The 16264-nt window shown below is 33.2% G+C and overlaps 1 protein-coding gene across 1 annotated transcript in view; it reads right to left on the reverse strand.

Annotated features, from left to right (window-relative positions):
• Positions 1-1670: 1670 nt before the first annotated feature.
• The window catches only part of LOC136027296 (inactive rhomboid protein 2-like), a 51857-nt gene continuing 37263 nt past the window's right edge, over positions 1671-16264 (reverse strand). Inside the window, exons 4-5 of the mRNA XM_065704405.1 lie at positions 13117-13270; positions 1671-5134 (exon numbers count right to left, since the gene is read on the reverse strand). Coding sequence (XP_065560477.1) covers positions 4691-5134; positions 13117-13270 — 598 coding nt within the window. The 3' untranslated portion in view covers positions 1671-4690. The remainder of the gene's footprint in view (positions 5135-13116; positions 13271-16264) is intronic.

Here is a 16264-nt window from a genome sequence, read left to right on the forward strand (position 1 = left end):
GAAGTGTGCTTTCTACTATTCTCAACTACTTTTACTACTTTTTATTTTTGAAAAATGGGGTTCAATTCCACTTTATAGGACTATAATGAAGGTTGAGATGGCTAGGACACGTTCTGCGAAGAAAAATTGCCAAAGATCGTTCTGGTTGGCCAAACAAAAGCAGGTCGTAGCTGAATATGGTGGTAGGACGTCGTAAGGAAAAATTTAAGGGAAATTGTTGAGAGGATGTAAAGAGGGAGGCTTTGAATAGATTGGGATGGAGGAGCGTACGTCGCGGTGACGGCCTCAAGCGGCTTGTTCCTCCAGTGAATCGTTAGTAATAATATCGCTTTCTTTTTTATTTGGGGTTTATCTCGAGTCTTGATTTTCCTCTTCTGAGAAATGTTGAGTAATTAACCTTATATGTACTGAGTTTTTTTTTCTTCTTATTTGTGATTATTATAATATGTTTCATTTTACTGAACATCTATTTATTTCTTTACTTTTATCTGTGCAAGAAAAATTTGTCTCTCGGCCAAATATTTGTAGATTTTGTATGTGTGATTAATTGATGAAAAAACAAGTCATCATGATGATCATCATATTCTACTTAGCTTGTTTGAGTGATCCTGGCAACTTTGAGGTAAAAAGACATAATTATTTATAACTAAATTGTCTCCGTAATCCAAAGGCACCTGTATAATAGAGTCACCACATCCATAATAGAGATATATCCACAATGCAATCGTATCTCCATAATGAAGATGCGTTAATAATTTAAAGCTATTCCCATAATTGGGAGGTCTCAATCATGCAGAGGCGTATTTTGAGGGCCGTATAAGAACATCGGGGATGACGGTCGTACGAGCAGCTAAACATATTTCTCTACCCCCTCTCTCTCAACGTCCTCATGACTGCAGTTTGTGCTGGATTCTCAACTCCTTCTTCCGAAGTAGGTGTCCAAAATATTCCAGTGTTTTTTTTTCTCTAATGCTCCAGAAATACCCGGCAGCGCAGTTTCCCGGCGAACCTCGGGGACTTTTGCGACTTTTGCGACTATTTGTCGCAAGCCGACATTAAATATGCACACAAAGCACATACTTTCAAAGGTGGTCAGCCTCGTTTCTGTATTTATAAATCTCCTATCGATATAAATTAATCTCCTATCGATATAAATCAATCTCCTATCGATATAAATTATCGATTAAAATCTCCATAAATTCAGTTAGAGAAATAAAAATATAAAATCTGAAGTTCCGCGAAAACTTTGAAATTGTCAGGTTTAAAGGGAAATTCAAGGATATAAAACTAATTTTCTTTGTAAGGGGAAAAATCAATCAGACTAATGACTTCCTTAACAGAAAATCCATGATTAAAGAATCAATGAAAATTACAAACACAATTGATTCTAAAAATAAACTTAGTGAATACGATGCAAAAGATTTTATTAGCATCTAAAGAAGAAGGCTCTTTTCGGTGTTGAGGGCTGTGGCCACTGGTCGTGGTCAACCAAAGAGTTGTAGAAACTATACCTACAATAGTTGAGGTGGTAATCTCAAACGTTAATCGTAACTGCAGTATAATCTTCTAGACTGTTATACATTTTACGAAGAATTAAGAGATCCTTTCAAACTAGACTTTGCGGAAATAAACATCCTTTATCTTAACTATTTCATTAAATTCCACAAATACTGACAAGAATTGCGTTGTACATTTATTTCAAATATTCTATGTACATTTGAATGTATAAATCACGAAGACAATGCTTATTGTAAAATATTTCCTATAATAGAAAAATGAACAGGCATACAAAAACAGCACTTTCATATTTGCAATTTAAGACCGTATAAATAGAAAGACAGAAAAAAGGAATAGTGTTAAACATACTGAAAAAAACCCAACAAAACAATAAAGAGTAAAAACCAAACGTAGATTTTGAATACTAATTATTTCATCTAGTTTAAAAGAAAACATCGGTTTTGGAGACCAAACTTAAAGATAAGTAATAAAAATTTGGGTTACTTATAAATATTTTGAAGAGTTGTCTTGTGAATTTGAAGTACATTTGAATCATATGTTACAGGATGTATAACTTACGTATGTTTTGAAATATGTTTGAAGTAGAGTTTACGAAGTATTTTAAATTATATATGTGTTTTTTTAATTATTTTTAATGTTACTTATAAATGATTTATAATTTTGATAAAAAAAAATTCACTTTTGATGATACTGCTGAATAGGAAGAATACATCTAAACTAATTCTCTTGTGGCACAAACCTTGTCTAGGCCAATTTTAGAGTTCATGTTAAAGTAACTATCCATCTCGTGTGTAACCTTCCTTATAGTTGATTAATAAACAAGATATGTCTTTTGGACTTAAAGCCAGCTGACTCGGCAGCTAACCCCTTAAGTTTAAATAAGTAATGCAAGAAACCCTGACTTTTAGCAATATACGTCTTTATGAAACTATCAACCCCACCCACAGCAAGAAAACAACACGTGTGAGATATGCATTACTAGTATGCAAGGTCGTATCCAGGAGGGGGGTCACCAGGTTTGAATACCCTCCAAATATTGTTACGACTCATAAAAACGTAGCAAAAATGCATATAAACAAATTTTTCGATGTCCTCTCCCCCCCCTGACGAAATTCTGGATACACGCTTGTCAATAAGATACATTTTGCTAGTAATGTAAACTATTTCCACACCAGACATGATCACTGGTAAATAGTAGTTATCAATTTCGGTAAAAACTAAAATCAGTGCTTCGGTACCTGAGTCAGGCCATGAATCTAAATTTGGGGCAATAGCTTGCTAATTTCGGTACACATAGAACTTGAAGTTATTTAAAATCAGGTATACAGATTCCTAGCTTCTTTCCCCAGGAAAATCAAAATAATAATATGGATAGCATGATATCATACATGATGGATGCGTCCAAAACACAATAAACGATGTAGGTAAAAAAAGGAATACATATTTGTTGAAATACAACCTCCAGTCTGTCTCGCTAAAAATTAGCTCAATCCGCCCCAAGACCGTCCACAGGAACAGTTTTGAACATTCGTGCCATCTAAAAAATAAACTTTCAAAATACTAATTATAACATAGATGCCATTGTGGTCACTGCTGAAAAAGTTGTATCACAATAAAGCTTGAAATTCTTGCGGTATTTGACCATTTTGAAAAAAAAAAAAAAAATTCAGAGGCAGACTCAGAGGCAGTTTTATGGGAGATGGAGAGGCACTTGCCACGGGCCAGAAATATTAGGGGTGCAGAAAAAAATTAGGGGCGCAAGATTTCAAATAAATAATCCCAGGGCTGCAATCATTTTCTAATTTTAGAAATTTTATTTTTATAAAAATAAAGCAGAGGAACCATTAATAGACAGTAGTATTAATGAATATTACCTAAAAATAAAAACTACTTCGATAATATTAATTAAATTAGAATAATTAATAATAATCAAACAATTTAAATAATGAATTAACAAATAATAAAAAAATAAATAGATTAATAATTGACGAAATTTGTTCATAAATGATAATTTTGTTGTTAAGACTTAACCTGAAAATTTTGTGGGAGACAGGGAGGGGGAGCGCTAATCAAGATTTTGCGAAGGTATCTAAAGCATCTTGCTTACTCTCACCACTACACCAAATATTTGGGTACACGGTACACCCAATATGCCATGTTTTCATTTCTATCTAGCTTCTCTTTAGGGAATGTATAAAAGAATGTGGTGAATTTAGTGCCATCTATATCAATAAACCAAAAAGAATTATTGAAATTTGCAAAATATATCCCGTACCCAGAAGTATAGTGTGTGTCTTACCTTTGATATTACAGAGTTAAAATCAAACAATAATGCTTCTGAACTAAACGGAGGACCAACTTTTTTATAGTTTAAACAGGAAATGATGAGTAGAAAATTATAGAATAATAACGCGGCTTCATTTGGGCGTATAGTACATACTAGTATACCTGGTAGTTCTTTAAGATAATAGAAAATATATTTTATTCTTCTCTTCAATTATGGCTGATTTCCCCTACCAGCTAGGAAGTTAGTTGGTTCTTGCAGTTACGACAAGCAACAACTTTCTTGTTATAAAAAGCGCGAGCATTTATCCCTTGGATTCAGGCATAGCGACATATATTTTTTTTTAAATGTATGTTTTTATTAGTTAAACATAAATCCTGCTTAAGGTGAAAAACAAAAGAAATTCTGTTTCTTTCTTTGATAGCACTCCAGGGGTTTTCTGGTGGTCATTTTAAAATTAAATAGTCAACGTAGGTAAAATGCAAGAATTTTATGGATATTCAAAAAGTTTTAGGCTTCTAAACCCTAAATATATGCAATTGGTGGAAACACGGTATGACAAATACGAAAGTTAGGGTGAGGTAAGTGCGGATACAAAACATAAGGAATATGTAATTCTTTTTTGTAATTTAACTGAAAATCATAACTTAATTTTATGGGTCTCTCGATTAGTGCTTTTTATCACAATATTTACGTAATTAGTTACTGATTTAACTAATGCTTTGATTTCTTTTATCGTGGTAAGAATAACTAAAGTTCAGCTTTAATATTCACTTTAGAAGTAAAACAGTTTAAGCTTTTTCTACGCACAACTAAAATATAAAAGAAGAGGAAGAGATCACTTTTTCGAATCACACACTGGATCGAACTTCGCATACAAAACAGCATTCATAGAATGAACAACTTCGGAGTCCAGTGTATATTTTGTTCCGCACAAAAATCGTTCGTAACGGGCACACAATTAAAATATCCAAAAAACTTCAGGATCGCATCGTTCTCAATAGGCCAGATATAAAACCCAATCACTAATAACGTCAGTAGCCCGAGATAAAGTAAAATTGAAACAACTATTAAACTGACTTTGATCTTCCTATCATAGTCTCCAATTGATATAAAAGGCAACAAGGAAAATGAAAGAAGAAAGCCGGAGAGGAAACCAAAAAAGTGGGCGTAGTTATCAACCATTGGTATTAAACCAATCAGAAATAGGGAGAAAATTGTCATTAGAGGCAGTTTTATGGCATTCCAGGGCCTTCTGTATATATGCCAAGCGTGTATGACTTCAACCAAATGGGCTGCTAATATACCAAATTGAGATCCTGCAGGTCCAACCTGAAAATAAATTGCTGTTTGAAAAAAATCGCTTGCGTTAAGCTAGTTTCAGACAAAAGACCGTGAATTCTCCCAAATAGCCATGCGATTCTGGCTAGTGTGTCATATTGGAGGTGAAAATTTCTGATGGCTTGATAGAAACTTTCTCAAATAGAATGATCCCTTTGAATAACTACTCAAATAAGGAAAACTGGTGGCAGCTTTCCTCAGTGGTTAAAAAGAAAGAATTTATTTATTCAAGACACAATTTTACAACAGGGGAAAGAAAATTAGAAGAGAAAGAATCAAGGTAACTAAGAAACTAATGCTTGCCACAGAAATTAATCTAAAAGAAAAAGATCAACCTCACTTTCCAGTGTCTTCAAATAATATACGAAAATAGGAGGAATTTACAAATTTGAAAAGAAATACAGAAACTAAAATTTTTGGATTTTATATCCTTTTTATAATATATATGGAATTTTATAAATAATATATGGAAAAGCCAAGTGGACAAAGGACTGTTATGCTGTATATCATAGTTGTAAACGGTAATATATGTAATTTTTGAGGTGCATTCAACATCTTTTAGTGTACCAAGTTTAAGTGCCCTTTTAAAGAATCGAAAGCGATTGGAGAGCAGCCAGACCCCCTCCCACACTTTTTTCCTACACAGAGAAAATCGATTAAAATTTTGAGATACCTATTTTATTCAAAATAGTCAAAAATTTCAACAAGTATGCCTCTGAGGATAATATGGCGCCCCCGGACTCAGAAATAGGATATTAAATTATTGAAGCTTCTCATTACAACCAAATAAATTCTGATGTTCAAGGTAAAAATCTGTCAAAAAACTGACTAGACAGACGAAAAACTGACTCAAAAAGATCCTTTCTGCAGAAGACAGAACTAGGTTCAATACGTCAAAAGACATTAGTAGCTTCTAGCTTAAGCCCAGAGAGAGATGCTCAGCCGAGATTCCACAAGAATTTTTTTTTAGAAGAGATGAAACCTCCGCTTTCATCATCAGCATAGTGCCCAATCACAAGTTCCTTTTTTTCTTGATTATTTTCAAAGTTACATAAAAAAACACAAATAACAAAAGCACTAATTTTTATTAATTTTACAAAAAACATCATAAGTAATATTTGTGAATAACTGAACGTAAGGTTGCAACAAGTGATTTTATGTTTGATATATTGCATAAAAATACACCTGAATGTTTGGTTTGTGTGTTTGAAAGAGATGAGTTAGGAATATGAGACAAGGAATTCGTCAGCGATTGTAAAACCGATTAAAAGGTCTACAAGGTCTGCATTTTTGATTCGCGATGTTCTTCCTTCTATATGAGAGTCCCTTTCTTATGTTCAAGAGACTGATAGGCGTACTTTTCGTGGGTTGCTTAGGGACATTAGTTTTTCTTTTTTTCTTTTTTTATATACAGATATAAAGCAGAGACATCATGAATTAAAGTGTTGTTATATTAGGTTAGTGTAGTACAGGATCTCAAGTGGTAACTTTTTTTTACTTGTTTTTGTTTTGTTGTTTGCTTTTTAGGGGGAATCCATTGATAAATAATTTGTGTTGTAGTTTCGAGAATGGCCGCACAAGCCATAAGGCTTTTTGGTAAATTTTTCCTTTTTTTGTATTTTTTTTTGTTTTTTAAATAAGTTCTCTCTCCCTCTCTCTTAAAAAGAACAAAAAACAAAAAGTCGTGACAAAATCATACATCCTCAAAGAGAGCTAGGCTCTTTATTGTCGAGTATAATTAACACAGGAATAAATTCTTTAACACAGACAAAATTAAAAAGGTAAATAAAAGAACAAAAATGACCAAATTGAAAACAAACACTTATTCTTTGATCTTTTTTACATTTATTTATACCGTATATATGAGTTATGTACTTCTAGTGTTGCTGAGACTAGGCCTATTTCAGCCTTATGTCAGATATCAGAGTTGTAAATGACAATCTATGGTATTCACGCTTTATTTTCAATATCTTAAAACTCAACAGTGGCCACTGTTGACCAATTGCAAAAAAACCGCTTTGAGGATATCCAACTACTGTAATCAAAGCCTGCCTTAATTATCAAAGCCAAATGATCAAAGCCAAATGCTTTGATGTAATCAAAGCCAAAAGCAAAGCCTGCCTTAATTATATTACCGCATTTGCAAAAAAATTCCAACTAATCATGTTAACTTTTTACTTGAACGTAGTTCGATTATATAGTTATTGTATATGTTCAGCCAGAGAGCAATTGCAGAAGACGACAATTCGGGCAATATTATGGTTGCAGTAACAGCTGCAACCTGGTAAAGAGCGAACGACAGCCCATAGTAACCAAAATTAAAAAAATGCGCTAAGAACATATTTAGAGAGAAAAAAGGTCATTTGTATCTAATTTAGGAATGGTAAGTATTAGTTCAACTAATCTTAACGGTGAAATGCTATTTTGAGAACAACTTAACATGAATTTTGAAAAACGGCCTGGAACACCTCAAAAATGGCGTCAGATTGAAATAAACAGTATCCTATTGGAGCCACCATTGTAAAAAACCTAATACAGAAAAGTCACGAAGCCACAGCCCCCCCCTGAAAAACAAGAAGGTTAAATGTTTTTGCATAAGTAGCACTTATGTGTAAAATTTTTTCTACTACTTTTTTTTGTTTACCGCTAGTGGGGCACTGGAACACAAAAATAGATGCTTTAGTAACCACTTATAAGCTAATTTTTACATCTAATTGCTTTTTACAAAATTGGCTTAATAATAACATCATAATGCACCACAGGGTTCCCAGAACGTGCACTTAGGGTACCATTTCCGGAATAAAAGGCTGGGAAGAATAAAAAGGGTGTTATCATAATCTCTATGGTTGAAAGCCCTTCACCTGAGTTCGCCAATCCTTCCTATTATATATTCCCCCTCCTAGACTCCTTAACATTTCCAGAAATTGTCAATTGACTAACAGAACTAACTGGGTAATACTACACCTTAGAGATCTGTTTAAGGGGTTATTCAAAAGCTAATTTTTATATTGAATAGCTTTATATAAATTCCACTTGACAACACAATCAGAAAGTTAGATGGAGCAACTAAGAAGTGGACTTTGGAAACGGTTTCTGGAATGAAAAGACTGGTAAGAATGGAAAGTGTACTAACTTAATCTCCGTGATTGAAAACCCGAAGCCTGAGGTTTATCATCCCCACTCTTCTATATTCCCCCTCCTAGCCCCCATAACTGGTTTTATAAATCGTCTACTTAACCATAGAACTAGCAGGCTAGTACAACATCCTAGAGAGCTGTTTAAAGCTAAATTTTATATTTACGTGCTTTTGAATTTGTCTTGATAAAACCGTCAAAAACTGCCACGTGATACAAAAAAGTAACTTTTTGGTACCATATTCTAGAGTGGTAATGCCAAAGAAGCCTGAAATGGATCTATCATAATCTCCATGGTCTAAAACCTCAAACCTGAGTTTTACAACCCTTTCTCTCGTATACTCTCCCTCCCATCCATCTAGTACGCTCCATTATCCGTAGGCTGGAGCTTACTAGATAGGATGCTACTAGATCATTTTAAGCTCTTGATTATATCTATGCGCCCATTGTAAATTTGTCTCGATAACTCGATTATAAGTGTCACATACCACCAAAAATGGCATTTGGGGTATAATTTCTGGAGTAGAAATACTAGGAGACATGAAAAGGGTGACATACAAATCTAAATGGTCAAAAACCCATGACTAGAAGTTTATAATTCCCACTTTTCAGTGCTAATCCTCTCTTTTCCTTTAGTAATCTAGTAAAGAGCAAACCACAGTCCATATGAACTGAAAATTTCAAAAGTGTTTTGAAAAAAATGTCTAGTGATGAAAATTACCGTTTCAGAAAAGGTAAATATGGCTTCGATTAACCTTAATAATAAGAGTTTATGAAAAAATTTACAAGAATTTCAAAAAAGAGGCTGAAACCCCTCGAAAGCACTTTTACCTTGAGGGCTCGCAATTGTTTCCTCTTCCTTATTTTCGGAGACTCAATTAGGGTAAAATTAGAACTGATTCGACAGCCCAAAGACAAGAAAGCATTATATTTTCTTTGAACTTAACTTTCTAGCTCGTGAATTAAAGCCTTAGGTTGTTGCTTTCCAATTATTAAATGTTGCCTTTTTTGCTCCCTTCAGTTTTTCGTTTTTTACAAATTTTTATCGAATGACAAAAAATGTGTCAAAAATGTCAAGTTCTCCTAATATTTTAAAGTCCAAGAATCAAAAATGAGGAAAGGTGCTTCTTTTGAGAAGCACCTTTCCTTCGCATTTTGGTCCTATGTAAATTTTAGATTCTTGGTCAACCTGCATGAGACTCTAGGCAGACGTGACTTGCTAAATGATAACAAACAAGTATTGGTCCAATAAGAAAGGCACACTTAATCCCGCCGTTTATCCGTGCCACTTAAACAAACACTTGGAAAACTATAGGTTCTATGACTATCTTAGCTCTATGACTATCTACCTTAGTTCTACTGCCCTAGGAAAGACGTATGGACGGATAATAGATAGACATGTCTATCAACAAATTAACTAACATCATTTTATAAAATCGTAATAAGGGGGAGGGTTAATGCCACAATTGCCTCTCAATTGGACTATCTTTCTTGGCTTTTTCTGCAATTAGCCAGGACTTGATGCCCACAACTATTCCATTTTAATTCAAAAATCAACGATGATTTCTGAATTAAAATGGAATAGTTGTAGGCATCAAGTCATGGTTAATTGTATAAAAAGCCAAGATAGATAGTCCAATTGAGTGAGAAATGAGGTCGAGGCCGGTGATTTTTGTATTAAACCGGAATAGTTGTGGGCATCTATACTGAAAACTAATCTTGCGTAAGGTTTGAGGGAATTAAAACAGTGTATTAAAACTTACTGATTTCATGACGGTGAAAGCCTACTGAGAGCTTTATAAATTAGTCCTTTATGATCTACAGATCATTTATTTTCTGCACTTAATCGTATTTTGTTGCATGGATTTTATGTTTTCAGTAAAGTGCTAGTTTTTAGGATTCTGTAAACTTGAATCAATGTTGCAGAATTATGTTGCATAAGCTGCTCAGCAACAATTTTGTTATTTTTTACTTTCTTCTGCACTCACCACTTCCATAAAAAAATTAATTATTTACTTTTTTTGACGAAGAGGCAAAATAATATAAATGTTAGTAGATGGCACAAAAATTGAGAAAAGCCGGCATATCCTTTGAAGAAACTTTTTTTTTGTAAATAAATCTCCAGGATAAAAAAAGCTGTTATTCCTTAAAATTTTCTAAAAATAATAGATCAAGATTTTAAGTTATATTCCGTCTAGAGAGAATTACTTCTTCAGCTAACTGTCACTCTTTTGGGCTTTCTCCCAAAAGCACTCTGAACTAGCTTCTTCCTCTTAGTGTATCATGACAAATGAACGTCAGAAGAAGCTAAGAGAAGAATCACGGTTTTCAAGATTTTTCTTTTAGTTATTTCAAATTACTAAATTTTTACGGCAGCACCACATTTATGTCAGTGTTGCCACACAGAACCATTAAAATACATAAGCAAAGCGAACTCATTCAATTGGACAGTAATTTTTGTTTGTAGAAATTCAAACATTAAACTGTCGATTCTCAAAGACAGCTAGATCTTCAAAAAAAAAAGCTTTGCATTTATCATGATCATCCTTCTTTTTATCAAGAATATTCTCTTCAATCTCTAACTGTTTAACTTTTTAATACCTATCACCTCTTCTTCCTTATTCTTAAGCCTCTCCTTTTCTGCTAACTATTTTTTCCGCTCTTTTTTTGCTTTCTCTATTTTTTTTTTTAGGCTCTAGATATACCTAGTAGCTGACACTGACATCGCTGGCTAATTGAATAGCTCGTTTGTTATCAGTGGCAATTCATATTGGTCTCTTAACCTTTTTCTTTCCGCCACAAAACAATTATTTTGCCATTGACCATCAAATTGAAAGTTGAATGGCATAGGAATTTAACAAAATCCTCTTAGGATTTGTCACTATTATTAACTTGAAAATATTTCAAAAAATCCTATAAGCCTTATAATATAAGGCTTTTCTCTAGAGTGAAGGCTCTGAGAATCTTTAATGTTTCGGTAACAATCTTATAAGGTATCTTGAAAAAAAAAATTGAATTGAGAATGTGACAAAATTGTTAAAACATTTTTTGCGAATACGTCCGAACTGAGCATTAGCTCCCTTGGATGAACTCTTGCCGAAATTGAAAACGCATTGAAAAATCAGTCAGAAGTGATATAAAGATCGAAATAGTATAAAAGATAAAAATAATATAAAAATAATATAATATATCTGGGAACAAATGGTAAAAAAAAACAGAAAAGAGATCTTGCACACTTTTAATCACCAAAATCTCAAACTTTCTGAACTAACTTTTCTTAATTATTTTCTTATTTTATGTTATTTTTATTCTTTCGCAATCCCGTTATTCCGTCGAATAATACAGTTAGACTTTTTGGACTACAGCCCAAACAATAAGCTCTGAAAAGGTTTCATACCTTGACAACGCTGTAACTAAGGTGGCTGTGACATAGAATAAAATGAATCACGACACATTTGCAAATATCTCTACAGAAGACAACATCTTGAACTAAGCCATGTGGATGACCAAGAACGAAATAAGGGGGAGAACTTTGGCTCCCAAGATAGAGTTTTTCTGTCACAAAGTCAATGTGATAAAAGAGCTTATCCAGTCCTTGTATAAAGTTTTTTCAAGAAAAGAGACCACAATAATTCCCACAAGGACGGATTTAGTCATGGTTCCTTTAATAATTACTTAATGGAACATCACTAACAGAGAGCTTGGAAAAGTATAACATGTCTTGACAATATATAGACCTAAGATTTAAAGACAGTAACTACAGCGGCGTGGAGATAGGAAGAGATTGAATCATGATAGTTATAAAAATGTCTATATAGAAGGCGGCTCGGATAGACCTCAGCCACTTGGATGACCAAGGAATATATACGATAAGAACTTTGAATCCACAAAATATATCCCTTCTGTCACAAAACCTATGAAACAAAAAAAATTTATCAAGCTTTGGTGTAAGGTCTTCAAGAGATGGGGATTCCTTTAAGTCCTACGAAGATGGATGGGCTTTTAGTAATTAGGGTAAAAAAAAAGGTAACGCCAACGCCCTAGATGGAAGGCCAAGAAGCAAAATCTTCGGCAGTCCGTCTTTGATTCAAAATCTTGGGGAATCAAAGGGATGAAAGGGCTAATTAGTAGTTCATATACCCTGTATACAAATTTTGGAACTGGAACTGAAATTTTGTTAATTAAAACTAATTCTTTTTTTTTACCAGGAATATATCTTATTTAAGGACTTTGTTATTGGATTCACAATAAATAATTTAGAATTTATATTCTTTTAGTCTCGTTTCCCAGGCCTTACTGTGAAAACTTACATGGTTTGGTATAATTTTCGGCAGTTGACTCGACGTCAGAAATTCTCCCAAGGAGATGACTTTAGTTTCAGACATAAAACAGATGGTGATCTGTCTGTAACAACAAATATTAAAGATGTAAAGAGGAACTGACCAACCATGACAAAGATTAGACATTAAAAAAATGTGACCATTTTTTCGAATTAGAACTATACTGTCTCAGAGTCCCGTTTCTTAGCTATTTCTTTTTTAGGTTTGTAATAAAAATTGTCAAGTTTTCTTATTTCTACAATTATTTAGTTTCTATGACAGGCTCCTATGGACGTGCCTGACAATAAGATAATTTAACTATTTAGAAAATAATTTTAGTCAAAACAACCCTACCTTCATGTTATTTAAACAAGTATAGGTGCAAAAACGTGACTTCCTACAATCGCTTTTGGAGAGAATGAATAAGATAAAAAATTTCGACATAAGTGGCAACATTTTTTCAAATAAAAAGATATAGGAAAAAAGAAAAACGTGACAAAGTCAATGGGAGAGGACTTACCTCTGCACGATAAGGGATAAAAATTGCAGAGGCCAAGTTTCCTGCAATGCCTGACCCAAAATATATGAGGCCAACACGTAAGGGACCACATAGTCGCTCCAAGTCCCTCATTATAATGAATTGAAATCCTAGGGTTATTAGAAAGTGCACTATCCTAAAAGAAGAAAAAATTAAACAGATTGGAAAGTTGTTAGAAGGTTAATAATAACCCATAAACAGTTATAAAAATAATCAAACACCTTAGAAAGTCATTATTACGCAATTACCATTAATAAAAAAACCAAACAGCTTAGGAAGTTATAAGAAAGTTATATTATAAACTTAACAGGTTTATTAGAAAGTGCACCAACCTAAAAAATAAAAAATAAACACATTGGAAAGTTGTTAGAAAGTTATTAATATTAAATTACAATTAATAAGAAATTAAACAGCTTAGGATGTTATAAGAAAGTTATATTATAAAATTAACAGGTTTATTAGAAAGTGCACTAACTTAAAAAAAATAAACACATTGGAAAGTTGTTAGAAAGTTATTAATATTCAATTACAATTAATAAGAAATTAAACAGCTTAGGAAGTTATAAGAAAGTTATATTATAAAAGCAACAGGTTTATTAGAAAGTGCACTAACCTAAAAAATAAAAAATAAACACATTGGAAAGTTGTTAGAAAGTTATTAATGTTAAATTACTATTAATAAGAAATTAAACAGCTTATGAAGTTATCAGAAAGTTATAACCTTAGAAGGTTTATTAGAAAGCACACTATCCTAAATAGAAAAATATCAAACAGCTGATAAAATTAAATTAAACAGAAAATCCCAGCGTTGATTTAGAAGATATTAAGTCTGATTCTAGATTCGCCTTCGGATCTATCCTCTGTAATTTGGTCAGGGGTAGATGATCACATTATATTTAGTTTGCCTCTTTCTAATATTTTTAGCTCACTATATATCTCTCATCGTTTTGACAGTACGCTCAACTGAATTTTACATCCCCCCCCCCCAAATAACACCGAATTTTCCATCAAGAATGAAAAAAGAAGAAGAATGGAGAGACAGTAATCCCATGACTTCCAAACTTTTTCGATCACCACTAATTTTGCAGATTAATTTAATTTCCACGAGGAGTTAAAATTACCATATTTATTATTATTTTTCTTTAGGATTTGTCAATTTTTAGTAAAAATACCATCTACTAAGGTGCCCTTGAAATATACACTTCAAAATCGCGAAGAAACGAAGTGTAATCAAACTACTATCCAGAAAGTAAGAGTTTTTCGCCTTTAAATTTGACGAGTATATATATATATATATATACATATATATATATATATATATATATATATATATATATATATATATATATATATATATATATATATATATATATATATATATATATATATATATATATATATATACCAATGCCTTAAATTTAACATTTACCAATGGCTAATGGTTCATTTACACATTGCGGAAATCCGTCCGGATTTAGCAATCCGTTTGGAGATTCCGTCCGTTTTCGCACTTGAAAAACTCTTAAACTTTCCGCAACGAATTGACCAGATCGTTGTGGAAAGCTAGAGAGTTTTTCAAGCACGAGAACGGACGAAATCTCCAAACGCATTGCAAAATCCGGGCAGATTTCCGTAATGTGTAAATGAACCATAAGTGATGTTTCAATTTTTTGACATTTCAGATGGAAATATGAGCTGTTTTCAGGGATCAGGAAAGGTCAGGTTTATGCCTGGGTGAAAATCGAGAAATGACATGATGAAGTTCCAAAATCTCTTGATGTATAATTCCTTTCTCGTAGCTAATTTATTCAATTGTCAATTTTAATTTTATCATCAATTTTAATTTAATTTTATAAACTAGTTCAATCAGTAACTGACACCTTCTAGTTTCTCGGAAAGCGATTGTCACGTGACAACTAAGTGGCGTTTCAGCAGAAACCCAAGATTATCGCGAGATGATATCTCAAGCTCCTCAGAAAATTATTTAAATTATTACATTTCGTCATCTTGGCTTGCGTAATGCCTGTTCAGTAAAGCTAGGTTTGGCCGCTTCCCAATGTGAATTGAAGGGAATTACATTTTGAAATACTCTAATCTTTTCTAAGCGCTCAGAGACCCAATAAAGGCTAATAAGCTTACTATTTTCAATTTAAAAGCGGTGAACGATTTTTAGAACATATTTTTAAGCTACATTATCACAATTGGTAGTAGTAACAGAGGAGATTGAGGGAAAAACAACATAAAAAGAATAACAAAAAGCAAGTGGAAAAAATCAAAAACTTTCTTAGGTTTCAGTACATGATGAGGATTCAGGCATAGAGTGTTGAAATACCGCAAGTGTTTCAGCAGAAAGAGAAGCAGCAGCCAAGAGACCATTTTACTTTCGTATTCATCTTCTTCAATTTTTCGTTGTTTGACCTCTTTTTGGTTTTTGTTTTACCTCTTTTAAACCAAATTCTTAATTAATTCTAAACGTTAGGTGTAATGTTCTTCTTTTGGAAGAAAATCCTTCTTTGTATTTACTTTTGGAATCAGCCCTCCCCCAGTTGCTTGTTTCAATGGATTGTTTTCTAGAGCTACCTATGATCAAATGGTAAGCATCTGCTGATCGTCAACACATCGGGACGGACCAAGAGGTCGCTACTCAAATAAACAAATAAAAAGGTAAAGAATAAGGCATTGGACTTTACAGTTCCTACCGGCTGATTTTAGTTTTATGACCCTTTAGCCAGGAAATGCGATGGGGGGTTGGGTACAAGCCATCCTGCACTTTCACCTTCCCCAGATTTCTTCAGGTGTTCGATTAAAGCCGGGTTGACTCTACCTGAGTTTACAACACGATACCGATTTCCATTCCAAACCAAATAACTGGCGAGACCAGGACTCCAACCCCGTCCTAACGGATATAGGATTTCAAGTCTAGTGTGCCACTCAAATAATCAAGGATAATTTCTGACTTAGCCTTCAAACTTTTATGAAAGAGCGCTATCAGCACAAAAAATAGCAGAACAATACAAATAAATATGTTTCTCTTAGTCTGTGTGTTTTTGATGTGTATGTTGCTGTTTTTTTGTGGGGTTGTTTAAAAGTTGAAGAACCTCCTTAGTAAGGAAAGGAAGATGATACCTTT

Source organism: Artemia franciscana, chromosome 1 (assembly GCF_032884065.1).
Source record: "Artemia franciscana chromosome 1, ASM3288406v1, whole genome shotgun sequence".
Classification (NCBI taxonomy): domain Eukaryota; kingdom Metazoa; phylum Arthropoda; class Branchiopoda; order Anostraca; family Artemiidae; genus Artemia; species Artemia franciscana.